Below are 17,170 nucleotides of genomic sequence, written 5' to 3'. Positions count from 1 at the left end.
ATCAGGACAATGTGCTTTGCATGGTACCCCCCCCCCCATTGAAGTTATGTGTCCTGGTATGGTTCAGGATGGGGAATACAAAGAATTTGGGAGGGACCCCATTAATATCTATAGCAGACCCTCATCTAGGATAACCAGGGGCGGACTGACCATTGGGAAACTCGGGCACTGCCCGAGGGCCCGGGGTCTGTAGTGGGCCCCATGAGATGCCCCTGGTACCTTTTTCATAGGCTTTTTTGAGTTTGGGCAAGGACACAGGGGCCCCATGATCCCCTATTGCCCAGGGGCCCCATGAGTTGTCAGTCCGCCCCTGAGGATAAAGGTCTGACACAGATGAAGAGAATCCCTGACCATTTCTTTACAAACAGAATGGAGAGGCCAGGAACCGTCATTTTGCCAGCTAGTTAACCGCTTCCTGTCCACCCTAAAGTAGAAATACTGCTACAGGGCGGCGCGGGTGTGCAAAATCACTTATATATTTTGCATTCTGAGTAGGGTGTGCACACACCAACCCCATTCGAGGCTGTCAATCACTGGGCCCTTCCTGGTAATTACTTGCCGGCGCCCGTTGATTTCCGACAATCAATGATGGGAGGAGGACTGTTTTGTTTACTAACAGTCCTCCTCCCTGTTGGCTCAGGCACACTGCACAGTATAGTCATCCAGAGCAGTGTAATTACAGTGGAACCCACACCCCCCGCCCCCTAGTAAAACACTCCCAGCACACAGTTAACCCTTTGATTGCCCCTCATGTTAACCCCTTCCTGCCCAGTGCCATTAGTACAGTGTCAGTGCTTTTTTTTAGTATTGATCACTGTATTGGTGTCACTGGGGATGTCAGTGACATCAAGTCAGGTCCCCCCATCCCCAATGTCAGAATGCCCGCCGCAGTCCCACTATAAGTCACTCACCGCTACTAGTTAAAAAAAAAAATCCCAGTATCTATACCGCCATTTGTAAACACTATAACTTTCCCGTAAACCAATTAATTTACACATATTAGAATTTTTTTTAGCAAACACACAGAGCAGAATATATTTTGGCTAAAATTTATGACAAAATTTGATTTTAAAATTTTTTTACTGGACATGTTTCATAGTAAAAAGTCAAAAATACAGTTTTTTTTCTCAAAATTAGTGGTCTTTTTTTTATAGTTCCAAAAATAAAAAATGCACAGGCGATCAAATACCACCGAAAGAAAGCTCAATTTGTGGGAAAAAAGAACATAAATGTCATTTTGTGCAGCGTTGCATGACCGCGCAATTGTTAGTTAAAGTAATGCAGTGCCGTATCACAAAAAATGGCCTGGGCGGGGGGGGGGGGGGAATCCTCAGGAGGGGGAGGAGTTATAGCGCTTTTTCTTTGTAAATGTCGGTGTTGCTGTAGAAGGTTGTATACATCGTATTGATGGGTCACTTCACAGGACGGGATTAGATCCTCTATCAGAGGTTTCTAGCAATCTGTTGAGGACATTTCCTATCCCCTCCAGGGAGTCAGGATGTGAAATTTCCCCAACATGATCACAATAGAAATAAATTACCTTTACCTTTTTTAGTGAAGTGGGGGAGGGCTGGAACTTCCTTCAACTTTCCATTGTTTTTGCTGCCCCCGTAGAAGGTTTTTCACTTAGTTTTTGTCCAATGACAATACCACTAAGAAGAACAATGGGAGGTTCTAGATGTACCACATGTAGAAATGCCAGTTAACAAATATAAACCCTATCCCTTTAATATTGCTATATATATATATATATATATATATGTAACACCCTCCAGTGTAGAAAGGGTTTTTGTGTGTGTGTGTACAGTTGGAGGCTTGCTAGAAGCCTGGGTATAAGTCAGCAAGGTTACTTTAGGTTAGGGTTTGAGGGCTCTACAGATCAGTCCTCTGGTACCTCCCCCTGCTCTAAGACTGGGAGAAGTTTCTAGAAGCCAGTAGGTGGGGGTGAGAAGGGGCTGATCTGCATACTTAAGTGAATCTGGTCAATCCCCAGACAGGAGACCTGGTGGATGGGTCAGCCCTTAAAAATGGCAGCCTGGTCACTATGGAGAGTTGAGTGGAAGATGGAGTGAGGAAGTGCTGCTGTGTGGAGCCTGGAAGGGGGCCCCAGAAGAGGGGGGTCTTACTACAGGCTGGGAGCTGGAAAGAGCGACCTCCACTGTTCCAAAGTCTACAGGAAAGGACAGCCTGTCAGTAGGGGAAGAAGCCAGCCCAGCGTAAGGCCTGGAAGTAGCTTCACCTTTCAAAGCTACAGGAAAAGGACAGGGTACGTCTACACCCCCAGGTTCTACAAGGGAGAGGGCAGTCAGGTGTAATACCCAACTTGTTCTCCCTGAGACATCATTCTTTATGTGTCTTGGAATCCCTTGCCCTTGGATATTCTTCATGTCAGCCAGGTGGATGAGGATATTTTCATCTGGGGTCTGAAGAGGTTCATTTAAGGGGACCAAGTGCTCCTGCGAAAGACTGTGTGTTGTCTCTTCAAAAGACAAGAGCCAGTCCTGAGGAAGTAGAGAGTTCAAGATCTATTTTTGTGTTTTTTTGCTGTATTCTTGTTTTTTTTGTATATAGTAAGTTGTCCTCCAAGTTGTTTCAGTTCCTTTGGGCCTCCCATGTAGTATACCCCTAGACCCCATCCAGGTTTTTAACCTCTAATAAAACAACAAAAGCAAGCTCATGGGCTGATTATTGACTGTGGATGAAAGTGTGGAAAAAGTATGTTGCCTGGCTGTGCAGAGCTTAGGGGGACCCAAAACTCAGCGGCTTCTGTGGGGGTAGCGCTACAAATGTTTTTTAGTAAACAACCTGCATGTTAAATGTTATTCTCAACAGATTTTGTGTTCCACTGGATGTTCAGTCAGTTGGGAAGATTACATATAGAAGGCATATATCCCTGCTTCCTCTCTATGGGGTTGATGTGATAAGAAGATCCATGTTAGTTCAAGTTGTCCAATCCTAAACCAGATGACCAGTCCTAGGGTAACAGGACAGGACGCTTTGGTTTCTGGTCTTACACTTGGAATCCGTAAGCAGAACTCTGAGCAAGAGCAGTGTTTATGGAATTTCCCCACAGAGGAGACCATGGTTCCCCAAAAAGTTTCCTGTCTCGTGTTTGCTGAAGAGCAGAGTAAGCGATCTGGTTTGCATCCTGTTCTGAGAAAATAGTGTGATGAAGTTTAGCAGAGGCCTTGCCCTTAAGGCTAGTATACCAATCTAAGGTATTAGATACCCTGGGACTTGGGCATTATATTCACAGAACTGGTGCACCCACCAGGACCCAAGAGGGGGAGTTCAATTACCATGATGGATAAACCAGAAGGTATGTAACCCATGATCCCAGTCTAGGTTCTGGGTAGGTGGCATTCCAAGAAGTAACCTGCTGATCAAACAACTATTATGGGATGCATGTGTTTATGTGTATTAGCTTAGTGGGGGGGGATGTCTCCAGCAGCCCTCCCTCCTGATGGGACTATCTGCTGGTGTGAAGTTTGAATACCTGTGTGTCTCTTGTTACTAAATGTAGATTGCCCCGCCCTGTGTCATTATGCAGGGAGGGGGGATTGTCCCCTGAGTATATATATCTTGTATCTGTGTTCAAATAAACTAGTCTATTTCCTGGTTTACTCCAAGACTGGTGTCGTCTAGTCTTGTAGGTTTGGCTGTGGTGTCTCTAGTCGGTGTTCGGACCAGGAAGCTGTATTCTAACGGAAGTACCCAAGCGCAGTCTGGGGTCGGTTCCATTAGACACTCATTATCCACACTGCTGGCAGAGACTGAGCCACTGAGAGCAGCACACCAAGTACACCCAACCCATACCTCATCTATACCAGCCCTATACCACACTTCTACCAAACCTAGACTTCACCCATACCAACCCTATACTGCAATGATACAAAACCGTCACTGCATTTGACCCGCATCTACACTGCACCTATACCACACCTTGACTGCATCTGCACTGCGTCAGTATACTGCAAGCTGGGTTACTTAATTGCACCACCGTTTCTTAAATGGCCCCAATGATAGCCAACAGAAAAAAACCATAGAAGACTACCCCTCCAGCAACACCATCCTGCAGGTCCCTTTTGATCCCTTCTCCCTTTACTTTAATTTTTACAAACAGTGCGCATCCATTCAGCATAGTTGCTGTTAATGCACTTCGGCATTCTAGTCTCCTCTATTCAGCAGATCGAGGTTTATTACTGCCGCAGCTGCACTTTAGGTGACTTGTGTATTGTTGATGGTGATCTGGACCCCAAGGGCTTTATTTACTAAAGCTGGAGAGTCCAAAATCAGACTCCCTTCTGCATAGAAACCAATCAGCTTCCAGGTTTCATTGCCAAAGCTTCATTGAACAAGCTGAGGTTAGAAGCTGATTGGTTTCTATGCAGAAGGGAGTCTGATTTTGGACTCTCCAGCTTTAGAAATAAACCCCCAAATGTCATCTTATGCCTAGTCCGTATTAGTAATCAGTCTGTATGCCCAACTCTGTTACTGCCTTTGTGAATCCATTTTAATGGTTGCCTCATTACAATCCGTATCAGGTGACCGTATATTAAGTTGTAACAGTTTAAGTTACTAACTGTTCAGTGGCTGTTTCCTGGATATGGTTTTATTACTGGTTACCAATATTACTTTCTGTCAGTGTAATGGATCGGAACCACAATCGGGTTCAGGTTTGGATGTCTGCTGCTGCTTCTAATTTTGAAGTGTGGATGGGCGTGCACGCCGGAAATAATCACACTGACATTGTTCAGTTCAACCTTTTATACACAAAGAACAATAGATGTCACTATTATGTAAATGTAGTCATAGTCTAAAAGGCACATCTTGGTTGGCTGGAATGCAAGAAGAATGCAGAAACTTGATGCTTGAAGCTTGTTATCTCTTTACTTCCTCATAATCCAGGGCGTAGTCACAAGTTGCAGACGCCATCTCAGTTCCGAAGCTAAGCTGTATATTATATAATAAGTAAGGAGTTGCATAGAAACATGTTTACACATAAGAAAATAGGCATCTTCCTGATTATCATCCGCGGCGCACAAATATGCGCTGAGTTATGGTGAACCAGGCAGCTGTGTGGGTGCTTGGGCATAGGAGTGCGCATACTCTCGCATCAAGGCGCACGCCTGTCACTAATGCTGGCACCAAAGGAGTTATTTAAACTGTCTGCAGTAAATGTCTCATAGCCGTATGGTCTTATCCTTGCTTGTGTTCCCTGATTCCAGTGATTGACTCCTGATACCGAACCAGCTTGTTCCTGACCTCCACTTGATCGCTGCCTGACCTCCGCTTGATCGCTGCCAGCCCTGACCTCTGGCTTGCCTTGGAGTACCCTTCTGTGACCGCTCCTGTCTGATTGATCTTCTGCTTCTGACCTGGCCTCTGACCCAACTTCTCTTCCTCCTGCTGTCTATGCCTGATCTGCTCAACTGACCCTGCATCCTCAAAACGCACTCGTCAGTGATCCATCCATCTAGCAGAGCTGCATCCGGACCCTGCTCCCTGCCCTTCAGCTCACCTGCCTACCAGCTGCTACTGGACTGATCACAGGCACTCATACCCCACCATGCCCTGAGGCCGCTGTCCCACCATCAGCAGTCCTTGAGCCAGAGTTGTACGGGAGGCCTGCCACTCAACCTTGTGAATCAGAGGGGCTGAAGTTCTTGTGAAGTTTGAATCAAAGAAGAGAGAACCCATCCTAGCCAGTGGTTCCTATGGGGAGAGCGCTACACTTTTGTCTGACTTGGCTTTATATCATAGACTTTTGACATCAGATTGTCTCTTTTGTATAGATCCAATATTGTTCTATATGTCCATGTTCCTCTTCATGGATTCACTCCTTCTTAGGATCTACACTATCCTTTCATTTATACTTCATAGTTATTCTTATTTCTATATATTTGTAAAAACTGGTAATAAAAAGCTGGCTCATGGAATTTCCCGGAGGAGGGGGTGTTAATGGGGAGCGTTTCCTGTACAATGATACCCTATTAGGAATATTTTGATGTTAAGGGACATACATGTTTGAGTTGATACCCCTCTGTACAGGCTGTGGGGTCATGAATATCTATTGATACCCGGATATGTCTGTACTTCTCAGAGACAATTTATTGTATTTTTAGCTGACCATATGCTGACCAATATATAACATTTTGGACACTTTCATGTTCAGGGTTCTGCTGGATAATGTCCGTTTTTCTTCAGTTGGCGCTGTGAGGGAGTTTGGACATTTTTTTTTCTTTGTGAGAGGCCTAAGTGCATAGTATGAATACTATGGCAGCTTCCATTGTTGTGCTGAAAAATGTCTTCCCTCTGGCCACCTCCATCTCTACAAGTTAGCCCATTGGGGGGAACCACATCAGCAATGGCAGTTCCTGGTTGGGCACACAATTCATGCTGCTTGTGTTTGAAAAAAGTTTTATCGAGTGACATCACCGGGGGTGTGGCCTCTAGTAACAGAGAAGTGTAACTATATGAAGGTTACATTGTGGTGTCCTTGGTATTGCAGATCCCAGGCGTGATCCATCGTATGACTCTGGATGGGGCTGCAGCAAACCTGGAGGAAGATGAATATAAAAATATTTCTATATAACCCCCAATACCCCCTAAATTCCTGAATCCTGAATGTGCAGAATTACATAAAAATATGTAACTGATAGATAACAGCGCCATGTTATATACCAGAAATATAGATTCAGTGTAGAGCTAAAAGGGAATATAAAGAAATGCCCGTAGCGAAAGAAAGAAGAAATAGCGCAGGGCATACATGACTAGGCCCAGAGTGGGGGAAGGAAGAGCAGAAAGGGTTAAGGTAGCTCCAGGAGGATTTTGTTATTGTTAGTGGGGGGTAGCTGATTGGTAGAGGTTGGTGTAGGTGGGGTTTTGCTGCACCTTAGGATGGGAGGTTCTGTGAGAGGGAGTCAGTTAGCTGGACGGCAAGAGTGTGAGCTTCCCTCCCGCCCTCCCTGTTTGGGTGAGTTTTGGGTCCCTCCAGGTGGAGGGGGGGATTATGTTGGTTCATGGGCGGTTGTTGGTCTTTGGAGGCGGTTCTTATTTGGAAGGTACACAACAATGGTGTGGGACCCATCCGTGGTATGGGATGCCCGGGGACATTCCCAGTTAACCAAGGTTTAACTGGAAGGTGGTGGTGCTGCACTGTGGACGGTATGGTTGTCTCCGAGCTGGTTGGTTGCGGCTGGAGGCCTAGTGTATATGGTTGTCCGCAGGTGCATTTCGGATCGTTTTGGGGTGCCTTCGAAGACCAACCACAATTCTGTGGGTTTCTGTTATAATGAATGGTTGGTGGCGGTTGTTGGTCTTTGGAGGTGGTTCTTATTTGGAAGGTAAACAACAATGGTGTGGGACCCATCCGTGGTATGGGATGCCCGGGGACATTCCCAGTTAACCAAGGTTTAACTGGAAGGTGGTGGTGCTGCACTGCGGACGGTATGGTTGTCTCCGAGCTGGTTGGTTGCGGCTGGAGGCCTAGTGTATATGGTTGTCCGCAGGTGCATTTCGGATCGTTTTGGGGTGCCTTCGAAGACCAACAACAATTATGTGGGTTTCTGTTATAAGGAATGGTTGGTGTATTGTAACTTGAGTTCTTAATAAAAGGCCATGTTGGCCATTTACTCCAAAATTGGTGTTATGTCTTTTGTTAGTATAATTGGTTAAGGGGAAGGGGGTTGGTGCAGAACGGTAATGGTGGTAATGGGGAAGGGGATGAGCCTATCTCTGGTGCAATAGTCATGGTCAATGGAAGCTGGAAAATCAATAGTCATAGTACAGAGTGTATATAACGGTCATAGTACAGAGTGTATATAACGGTCATAGTACAGAGTGTATATAATGGTCATAGTACAGAGTGTATATAATGGTCATAGTACAGAGTGTATATAATGGTCATAGTACAGAGTGTATATAATGGTCATAGTACTGAGTGTATATAATGGTCATAGTACAGAGTGTATATAATGGTCATAGTACTGAGTGTATATAATGGTCATAGTACAGAGTGTATATAATAATCAATAGGATACAATCAGCCCCCGGTCCTGAAGAGGTTAAGTACCTCGGTATAATGGAAATGTCTCAGAGATTGTGTTACTCGGTGTGTTCCGTACTTTAGATGTCGGCATTGCAATGAAATCCATCACATTTATGCAAAGTCAATCATGAGACGGATCTCTGAAGGATTTTTCCATAATTCCACCCTCCAGTCCATCACTCTGTCTGCTATCACTGGACGCGTCCCGTCATCTCTGTCCGGAGCTCACACCAAACCTGAACATGTCCCCAGATTTATCTATTGTAATCTCTGCAGTCTTGGGGCTCATCTTGGCAATACCTTCTAACACTTGTATTGTGATGGGGAACCTGGACAGCATCAGGAAGAAGGAGAAGTTGAATCCCACCGATGTGATCTTTCTGGCTAAGGGAATGGTGAATATTCTCTTCCAGAGTTTGATGAGTCTACAGGGGATGTTCTTTGCTTTGTGTCAGGCAGTCTTTTATGTTACAGAATTCTATAAATTTACAAACATATCAATTTACTTCCTGACATATTACAGCTTCTGGTTGACCTTCTGGCTCTCGGCTCATTACTGTACCAGCATCACCAATCTCAGCTATGGGTTCTTCATCTGGATAAAGAGAATTGTGTCACATTTGCTGAGTTTACTTCTATTCTTAACAGCACTTGTGATATCCATTGTGATTGTCCCGGTCATCTTAACTTTGAAGGCAAAAGGTCCTATCCAGTCTTCTGAGAACATCACAAGAGCCTCTGTTACTGGGTTCCATGAAGATGCTTCCTATTTTGTTCCGGTGACCTTCCTTGGCTGCGTTCTGCCATTCTCCCTCAGTCTTCTGTGCCTGGTCCTCACTTCCTCCTTTCTGCTCAGACACGTCTGGAGGGTGAAGAATAACGACTCTGGATCAACACGTCCAAATCTTCAGGCTCATGTCATGGCACTGAGGACAATCTTCTTCTTACTTCTCATCTCCACATTCTTCTTCATGTCTCAAGTGGGCTATTTTAATCAAAAATCCTCACTGATAACAGTCTGTTGGGATTTACAACTATTATCTCCATCATTTGAGGCTGTCATCATCTTCCAGGCCAGCAACAAGCTGAGAAGGATCATTCTGAGAAGATTCTGGACCAGAAGCTGGAGAAACACAGAGTCTTAGAATGTAGAGGGTCCTCACCTGACTATTTAAATATTCACTATAACCTTTTACTGTGATAGTAATAGGCATACAATATTTCTGGAGGCAAAGCTTTTTGTTTTGTATGGAGTGTGGAAGGGTTATCTCCTGTCAAACTTTAGCTGCTGTCTGTGCTCCTCACTTGGCTCTTTCACCTTCTCGGTTTGTCCTGGTGATCACTGTTACAGGGGCTGAAAGTGAGGAGAAAATCCTAAATTTGGAGTTGTCAACAGAGCAGGAATAGAGGGGAAAGCTTCCAATGGGGACATCTCTGCTGGTGACAACTCTGTAAGAGGGGTTTCCCATACCATGTCTAAGAGAGGGTTTACCATGGTTTTACCATCATCTCTGTTCTGTGAACAGGACAGGAAGTGATGAGGAGGATCCCTAATGGACACAGATGAAAATAGCCTCCCTAGCCTCTTCACAAATTAGATTTGGGTTCCTCCTTTAGCAAGTCCGTACTTACCTCCTCCCTCACTACATGAAGTCCAGGCAAAAAAAAATAGTCCTTAGTTGCCCACACCTGCACACATACATCCTGTAGAGTTGAATAGGATGCTTCTCCTGCCTTTTGTGTATTCCTCACTCAAGCCTATGGGAAGTTAGTGCTCATCATTGGATAGGCTGCAGACAATGCAGGAGGCCAGAGCCATCAAAGAAAGACTCGTTGAGAACCGTAGAGTAACAGGACAGGACGCTTTGGTTTCTGCTCTTACATGTGGAATCTGTAATCAGAGCAAGAGCAGTGTTTATGGAATTTCCCCACAGAGGAGACCATGGTTCCCCAAAAAGTTTCCTGTCTCGTGTTTGCTGAAGAGCAGAGTAAGCGATCTGGTTTGCATCCTGTTCTGAGAAACTAGTGTGATGATGGCAAAGCCTTAAGTTTAGCAGAGGCCTTGCCCTTAAGGCTAGTATACCAATCTAAGGTATTAGATACCCTGGGACTTGGGCATTATATTCACAGAACTGGTGCACCCACCAGGACCCAAGAGGGGGAGTTCAATTACCATGATGGATAAACCAGAAGGTATGTAACCCATGATCCCAGTCTAGGTTCTGGGTAGGTGGCATTCCAAGAAGTAACCTGCTGATCAAACAACTATTATGGGATGCATGTGTTTATGTGTATTAGCTTAGTGGGGGGGATGTCTCCAGCAGCCCTCCCTCCTGATGGGTCTATCTGCTGGTGTGAAGTTTGAATACCTGTGTGTCTCTTGTTATTAAATGTAGATTGCCCCACCCTGTGTCATTATTCAGGGAGGGGGGATTGTCCCCTGAGTATATATATCTTGTATCTGTGTTCAAATAAACTAGTCTATTTCCTGGTTTACTTCAAGAGTGGTGTCGTCTAGTCTTGTATGTTCAGCTGTGGTGTCTCTAGTCGGTGTTCGGACCGGGAAGCGGTATTCTAACGGAAGTACCCAAGCGCAGTCTAGGGTCGGTTCCATTAGACACTCATTATCCACACTGCTGGCAGAGACTGAGCCACTGAGAGCAGCACACCAAGTACACCCAACCCATACTGCATCTATACCAGCCCTATACCACACTTCTACCAAACCTAGACTTCACCCATACCAACCCTATACTGCAATGATACAAAACCGTCACTGCATTTGACCCGCATCTACACTGCACCTATACCACACCTTGACTGCATCTGCACTGCATCAGTATACTGCAAGCTGGGTTACTTAATTGCACCACCGTTTCTTAAATGGCCCCAATGAAAGCCAACAGAAAAAAAACATAGAAGACTACCCCTCCAGCAACACCATCCTGCAGGTCCCTTTTGATCCCTTCTCCCTTTACTTTAATTTTTACAAACAGTGCGCATCCATTCAGCATAGTTGCTGTTAATGCACTTCGGCATTCTAGTCTCCTGTATTCAGCAGATCGAGGTTTATTACTGCCGCAGCTGCACTTTAGGTGACTTGTGTATTGTTGATGGTGATCTGGACCCAGAATGTCATCTTATGCCTAGTCCGTATTAGTAATCAGTCTGTATGCCCAACTCTGTTACTGCCTTTGTGAATCCATTTTAATGGTTGCCTCATTACAATCCGTATCAGGTGACCGTATATTAAGTTGTAACAGTTTAAGTTACTAACTGTTCAGTGCCTGTTTCCTGGATACGGTGTTATTACTGGTTACCAGATATTACTTTCTGTCAGGAAAGGCCTTCCCATAGTGCAGGCGAAGATCCGCGGCGCACAAATATACGCAGAGTTATAGTGAACCGGGCAGATGTGGGGGTGCTTGGGCATAGGAGTGCGCATGCGTACTTGCTCATCCAGGTGCGCGCCTGTCACTAATGCTGGCACCAAAGGGGCTATTTAAACTGTCTGCAGTAAATGTCTCATAGCCGTATGGTCTTATCCTTGCTTGTGTTCCCTGATTCCTGTGATTGACTCCTGATACCGAACCAGCTTGTTCCTGACCTCCGCTTGACCGCTACCTGCCCTGACCTCTGGCTTGCCTTGGAGTACAAAGAAAAAACTGATCACCTGCCCAGGTCTATAACTGGCTTTTTAAGCAGTGAACATGGAGGGCTGTCACTATGTGAAAAATTCCAAAAAAGTAGAACTATCCAGTTCAACTTGCCAGCCTACCCCAATCTAATAGTGGCTATTATTGGCAAGGAACAAGGATATGTACATCTTATCAACAAAGGGGGATAAGAAAAGCCAGTTCAAACTGTCAGCCAGTTAGCCAACTATCAAAAACCAAATTAACCTGTCTGGAAACATGCGTTTAAAAACAGGGGTTTAAACTCCTTGCCTTGGAGTACCCTTCTATCTCCGCTCCTGTCTGATTGATCTTCTGCTGCTGACCTGGCCTCTGACCCCACTGCTCTTCCTCCTGCCATCTACCTCTATGCCTGATCTGCTCTACTGACCCTGCATCCTCAAAAAGCACTCCTCAGTGATCCATCCATACAGCACAGATCCTGTTCCCTGCCCTTCAGCTCACCTGCCTACCAGCTGCTACTGGACTGATAACAGGCACTCATACCCAGGGGCGGACTGACCATTTGGAAACTCAGGCACTGCCCGAGGGCCCGGGGTCAGTAGGGGGCCCCATGAGATGCCCCTGGTACCTTTTTCATAGGCTTTTTTGAGTTTGGGCAAGGACACAGGGGCCCCATGATCCCCTATTGCCCAGGGGCCCCATGAGTTGTCAGTCCGCCCCTGCTCATACCCCACCGTGCCCCTGCGACCGCTGTCCCACCATCAGCGGTCCTTGAGCCAGAGTTGTACGGGAGGCCTGCCTCTTCACATCAGGCTCACTATCCAGGTACGTAAGTATACACTCAACCTTGTGAGTCGGACGGGCTGAAGTTCTTGTGAAGTTTGAGTCAAAGAAGAGAGAACCCATCCTAGCCAGTGGTTCCTATGGGGAGAGCACTACCCTTTTGTCTGACTTGGCTTTATATCATAGACTTTTGACATCAGATTGTCTCTTGTGTACAGATCCAATATTGTTCGATATGTCCATGTTCCTCTTCATGGATTCACTCCTTCTTAGGATCTACACTATCCTGTCATTTATACTTCATAGTTATTATTATTTCTATATATTTGTAAAAACTGGTAATAAAAAGCTGGCTCATGGAATTTCCCGGGGGAGGGGGTGTTAATGGGGAGCATTTCCTGTACAATGATACCCTATTAGGAATATTTTGATGTTAAGGGACATACATGTTTGAGTTGATACCCCTCTGTACAGGCTGTGGGGTCATGAATATCTATTGATACCCGGATATGTCTGTACTTAGAGACAATTTATTGTATTTATAGCTTACCATATGCTGACCAATATATAACATTTTTGGCACTTTCATGTTCAGGGTTTTGCTAGATAACGTCTTTCTTCAGTTGGCGCTGCGAGGGAGTTTGGGCATTTTTTTGTTGTTAGAGGCCTAAGTGCAACATGTATGAATACAGTGAGGAGCAGAAGTATTTGAACCCCCTGCGATTCTGCAAGTTCTCCCACTTCTCCATCATGCAGGGTCTGACATTCACATTGTAGGGGATTCCCACTCTGAGCACAGAATTCAGGAAATCCCATTGTATGATTTGTAAAGAATGTATTTGTCTCGCACTGCTGAACAGAAGTATTTGAACCCCTGAGAAGATCCGTGTTAATATTTGGTACAGAAGCCTTTGTCTGCAATTACAGAGGTCAGACGTTTCCTGTAGTCCTTGGCCAGGTTTGCACTGCAACAGGGATTTTGGCCGACTCCTCCATACAGATCTCCTCTAGATCTGTCAGGTTTCAGGGCTGTCGCTGAGAAAAACAGAGTTTCAGCTCCCTCCAAAGATGTTCTATTGGATTTAGGACTGGAGACTGGCTAGGCCACTCCAGAACCTTGATATGCTTCTTACGGAGCCACTCCTTGGTTCTCCTGGCTGTGTGCTTCGGGTCGTTGTCATGTTGGAAGACCCAGCCACGACCCGTCTTCAATGCTCTGACTGAGGGAAGGAGGTTGTTGCTGAAAATCTCACAATAAATGGCCCCATTCATCCTCTCCTTAATACAGTGCAGTCGTCCTGTCCCCTTCGCAGAAAAGCACCCCCAAAGCATGATGTTACCACCCCCATGCTTCACAGTAGGGATGGTGTTCTTGGAATGCAACTCATCCTTCTTTTTCCTCCAAACAAGACGAGTGAAGTTTAGACCAAAAAGTTCTACTTTGGTCTCATCTGACCACATGACTTTCTCCCATGCCTCCTCTGGATCATCCAGATGGTCATTGGCAAACTTCAGACGGGCCTGGACATGTGATGACTGGAGCAGGGGAACCTTCAGACGGGCCTGGACATGTGATGACTTGAGCAGGGGAACCAGCTCCTCCCTTGTAGTTCTGGGCTAATTCCTCACCTTTCTTATCATCAGTGATACCCCACGAGGTGACATCTTGCATGGAGCCCCAATCCGAGGGAGACTGACAGTCGTCTTTAGTCTCTTCCATTTTCTAACAATTGCTCCAACAGTTGATCTATTTTCACCAAGCTGCTTGGCAATTGCCCCGTAGCCCTTTCCGGCCTTGTGGAGATCCACAATTTTGTCTCTGGTGTCTTTTGACAGCTCTTTGGTCTTGCCCATGGTAGTAGTTGGCGTCTGACTGACTGTGGGGTGGACAGGTGTCTATAAAGAGCTCAGACAGGTGCTACTAAGTGAGATGAATGAGTGGAGTAGAGGGGGCTTTATAAAGGCGCAGTAACAGGTCTTTGAGAGGCAGAATTCTTGCTGTTTCTCAGGTGTTCAAATACTTCTGTTCAGCCGTGCGAGACAAATACATTCTTTACAAATCATACAATGTGATCTCCTGAATTCTGTCCTCAGAGTGGGAATCCCCTGCAATGTGAATGTCAGACCCTCCATGATGGAGAAGTGGGAGAACTTGCAAAATCGCAGGGGGTTCAAATACATCTGTTCCTCACTGTACTATGGCAGCTTCCATTGTGCTGAAAAATGTCTTCCCTCTGGCCACCTTCATCTCTACAATTAAGCCCATTGGGGGGAACCACATCAGCAATGGCAGTTCCTGGTTGGGTACACAATTCATGCTGCTTGTGTTTGAATAAAGTTTTACCAAGAAGTGACATCACTGGAAAATCAATAGTCATAGTACAGAGTGTATATAATGGTCATAGTACAGAGTGTATATAATGGTCATAGTACAGAGTGTATATAATGGTCATAGTACAGAGTGTATATAACGGTCATAGTACAGAGTGTATATAACGGTCATAGTATAGAGTGTATATAACGGTCATAGTACAGAGTGTATATAACGGTCATAGTACAGAGTGTATATAACGGTCATAATACAGAGTGTATATCACGGTCATAGTACAGAGTGTATATAATGGTCATAGTACAGAGTGTATATAACGGTCATAGTACAGAGTGTATATAATGGTCATAGTACAGAGTGTATATAATGGTCATAGTACAGAGTGTATATAACGGTCATAGTACAGAGTGTATATAATGGTCATAGTACAGAGTGTATATAATGGTCATAGTACTGAGTGTATATAATGGTCATAGTACTGAGTGTATATAACGGTCATAGTACAGAGTGTATATAATGGTCATAGTACAGAGTGTATATAATGGTCATAGTACAGAGTGTATATAACGGTCATAGTACAGAGTGTATATAACGGTCATAGTACAGAGTGTATATAACGGTCATAGTACTGAGTGTATATAACGGTCATAGTACAGAGTGTATATAACGGTCATAGTACAGAGTGTATATAATGGTCATAGTACAGAGTGTATATAATGGTCATAGTACAGAGTGTATATAACGGTCATAGTACAGAGTGTATATAATGGTCATAGTACAGAGTGTATATAATGGTCATAGTACAGAGTGTATATAATGGTCATAGTACAGAGTGTATATAATGATCAATAGGAGACAATCAGCCGCCAGTCCTGAAGTGGTTAAGTACCTCGGTATAATGGAAATGTCTCAGAGATTGTGTTACTCGGTGTGCTCCGTACTTTAGATGTCGGCATTGCAATGAAATCCATCACATTTATGCAAAGTCAATCATGAGACGGATCCCTGAAGGCTTTTTCCATAATTCCACCCTCCAATCTATCACTCTGTCTGCTATCACTGGACGTGTCCCGTCATCTCTGTCCGGAGCTCACACCAAACCTGAACATGTTGCCTCCACACTACATCTCTCTTTTAATCTCTTCAGTCTTGGGACTCATCTTGGGAATACCTTCTAACACTTGTATTGTGATGGGTAACCTGGACAGCATCAGGAAGAAGGAGAAGTTGAATCCCACCGATGGGATCTTTCTGGCTAAAGGAATGGTGAATATTCTCTTCCAGAGTTTGATGAGTCTACAGGGAATACTCTTTGCTTTGTGTCAGGCAGTCTTTCATGTTAGAGAAGTCTATAGTTTTCTGAACATATCAATTTACTTCCTAACATATTACAGCTTCTGGATGACCTTCTGGCTCTCGGCTCATTACTGTACCAGCATCACCAATCTCAGCTATGGGTTCTTCATCTGGTTAAAGAGAATTGTGTCCAATTTCCTGAGTTTACTTCTATTCCTAACAGCACTTGTGATATCCATTGTGATTGTCTCGGTCATCTTGGCTTTGAAGGCAAAAGGTCCTATCCAGTCTTCTGAGAACAGCACAAGAGCCTCTGTTATCAGGTTCCATGAACGTGCTTCCTATTTTGTTCCGGTGACCTTCCTAGGCGTCGTTCTTCCATTCTCCCTCAGTCTCCTGTGCCTGGTCCTCACTTTCTCCTTTCTGCTCAGACACGTCTGGAGGGTAAAGAATAACGACTCTGGATCAACACGTCCAAATCTTCAGGCTCATATCATGGCACTGAGGACAATCTTCTTCTTACTTCTCATCTCCACATTCTTCTTCATGTCTCAAGTGGGCTATTTTAATAAAAATTCCTCACTGGCAATAGTCTGTTGGGATTTACAGTTATTATCTCCATCATTTGAGGCTGCCATCATCTTCCAGGCCAGCAACAAGCTGAGAAGGATCATTCTGAGAAGATTCTGGACCAGAAGCTGGAGAAACACAGAATCTTAGAATGTAGAGGATCCGCACCTGAATATTTAAATATTCACTATAACCTTTTACTGTGATAGTAATAAGCATAAAATATTTCTGAAGGCAAAGCTTTTTGTTTTGTATGGAGTGTGGAAGGGTTATCTCCTGTCAAGCTTTAGCTGCTGTCTGTGCTCCTCACTTGGCTCATTCGCCTTCTCGGTTTGTCCTGGTGATCATTGTTACTGGGGCTGAAAGTGAGGAGAAAATCCTAAATTTGGAGTTGTCAACATAGCAGGAATAGAGGGGAAAGCTTCCAATGGGGACATCTCTGCTGGTGACAACTCTGTAAGAGGGGTTTCCCATACCATGTCTAAGAGAGGGTTTACCATGGTT

The 17,170-nt window shown here is 44.8% G+C and overlaps 2 protein-coding genes across 2 annotated transcripts; both read left to right on the top strand.

Moving 5' to 3' along the window:
• The first annotated feature begins 8,292 nt into the window (after positions 1-8,292).
• On the top strand, positions 8,293-9,195 carry LOC149470656 (taste receptor type 2 member 40-like). The gene has a single exon (XM_089661245.1). It carries the CDS (start codon positions 8,293-8,295, stop codon positions 9,193-9,195), a length of 903 nt encoding a protein of 300 aa, XP_089517371.1.
• Positions 9,196-10,224: 1,029 nt separating this feature from the next.
• Positions 10,225-16,816, top strand: LOC149470655 (taste receptor type 2 member 8-like). The gene is made up of 2 exons (XM_089661232.1): positions 10,225-10,243; positions 15,948-16,816. Exons 1-2 carry the CDS (start codon positions 10,225-10,227, stop codon positions 16,814-16,816), a joined length of 888 nt encoding a protein of 295 aa, XP_089517358.1.
• The last annotated feature ends 354 nt before the right edge of the window (positions 16,817-17,170 follow it).

The sequence above is a fragment of the Staurois parvus genome, unplaced genomic scaffold, assembly GCF_062004578.1.
Source record: "Staurois parvus isolate SC_StPar_1 unplaced genomic scaffold, SC_StPar_1.0 ptg000034l, whole genome shotgun sequence".
Lineage (NCBI taxonomy): Eukaryota > Metazoa > Chordata > Amphibia > Anura > Ranidae > Staurois > Staurois parvus.
Note: the sequence above shows the minus strand (reverse complement) of the source record. Positions and strands in the feature narration are given on the sequence as shown.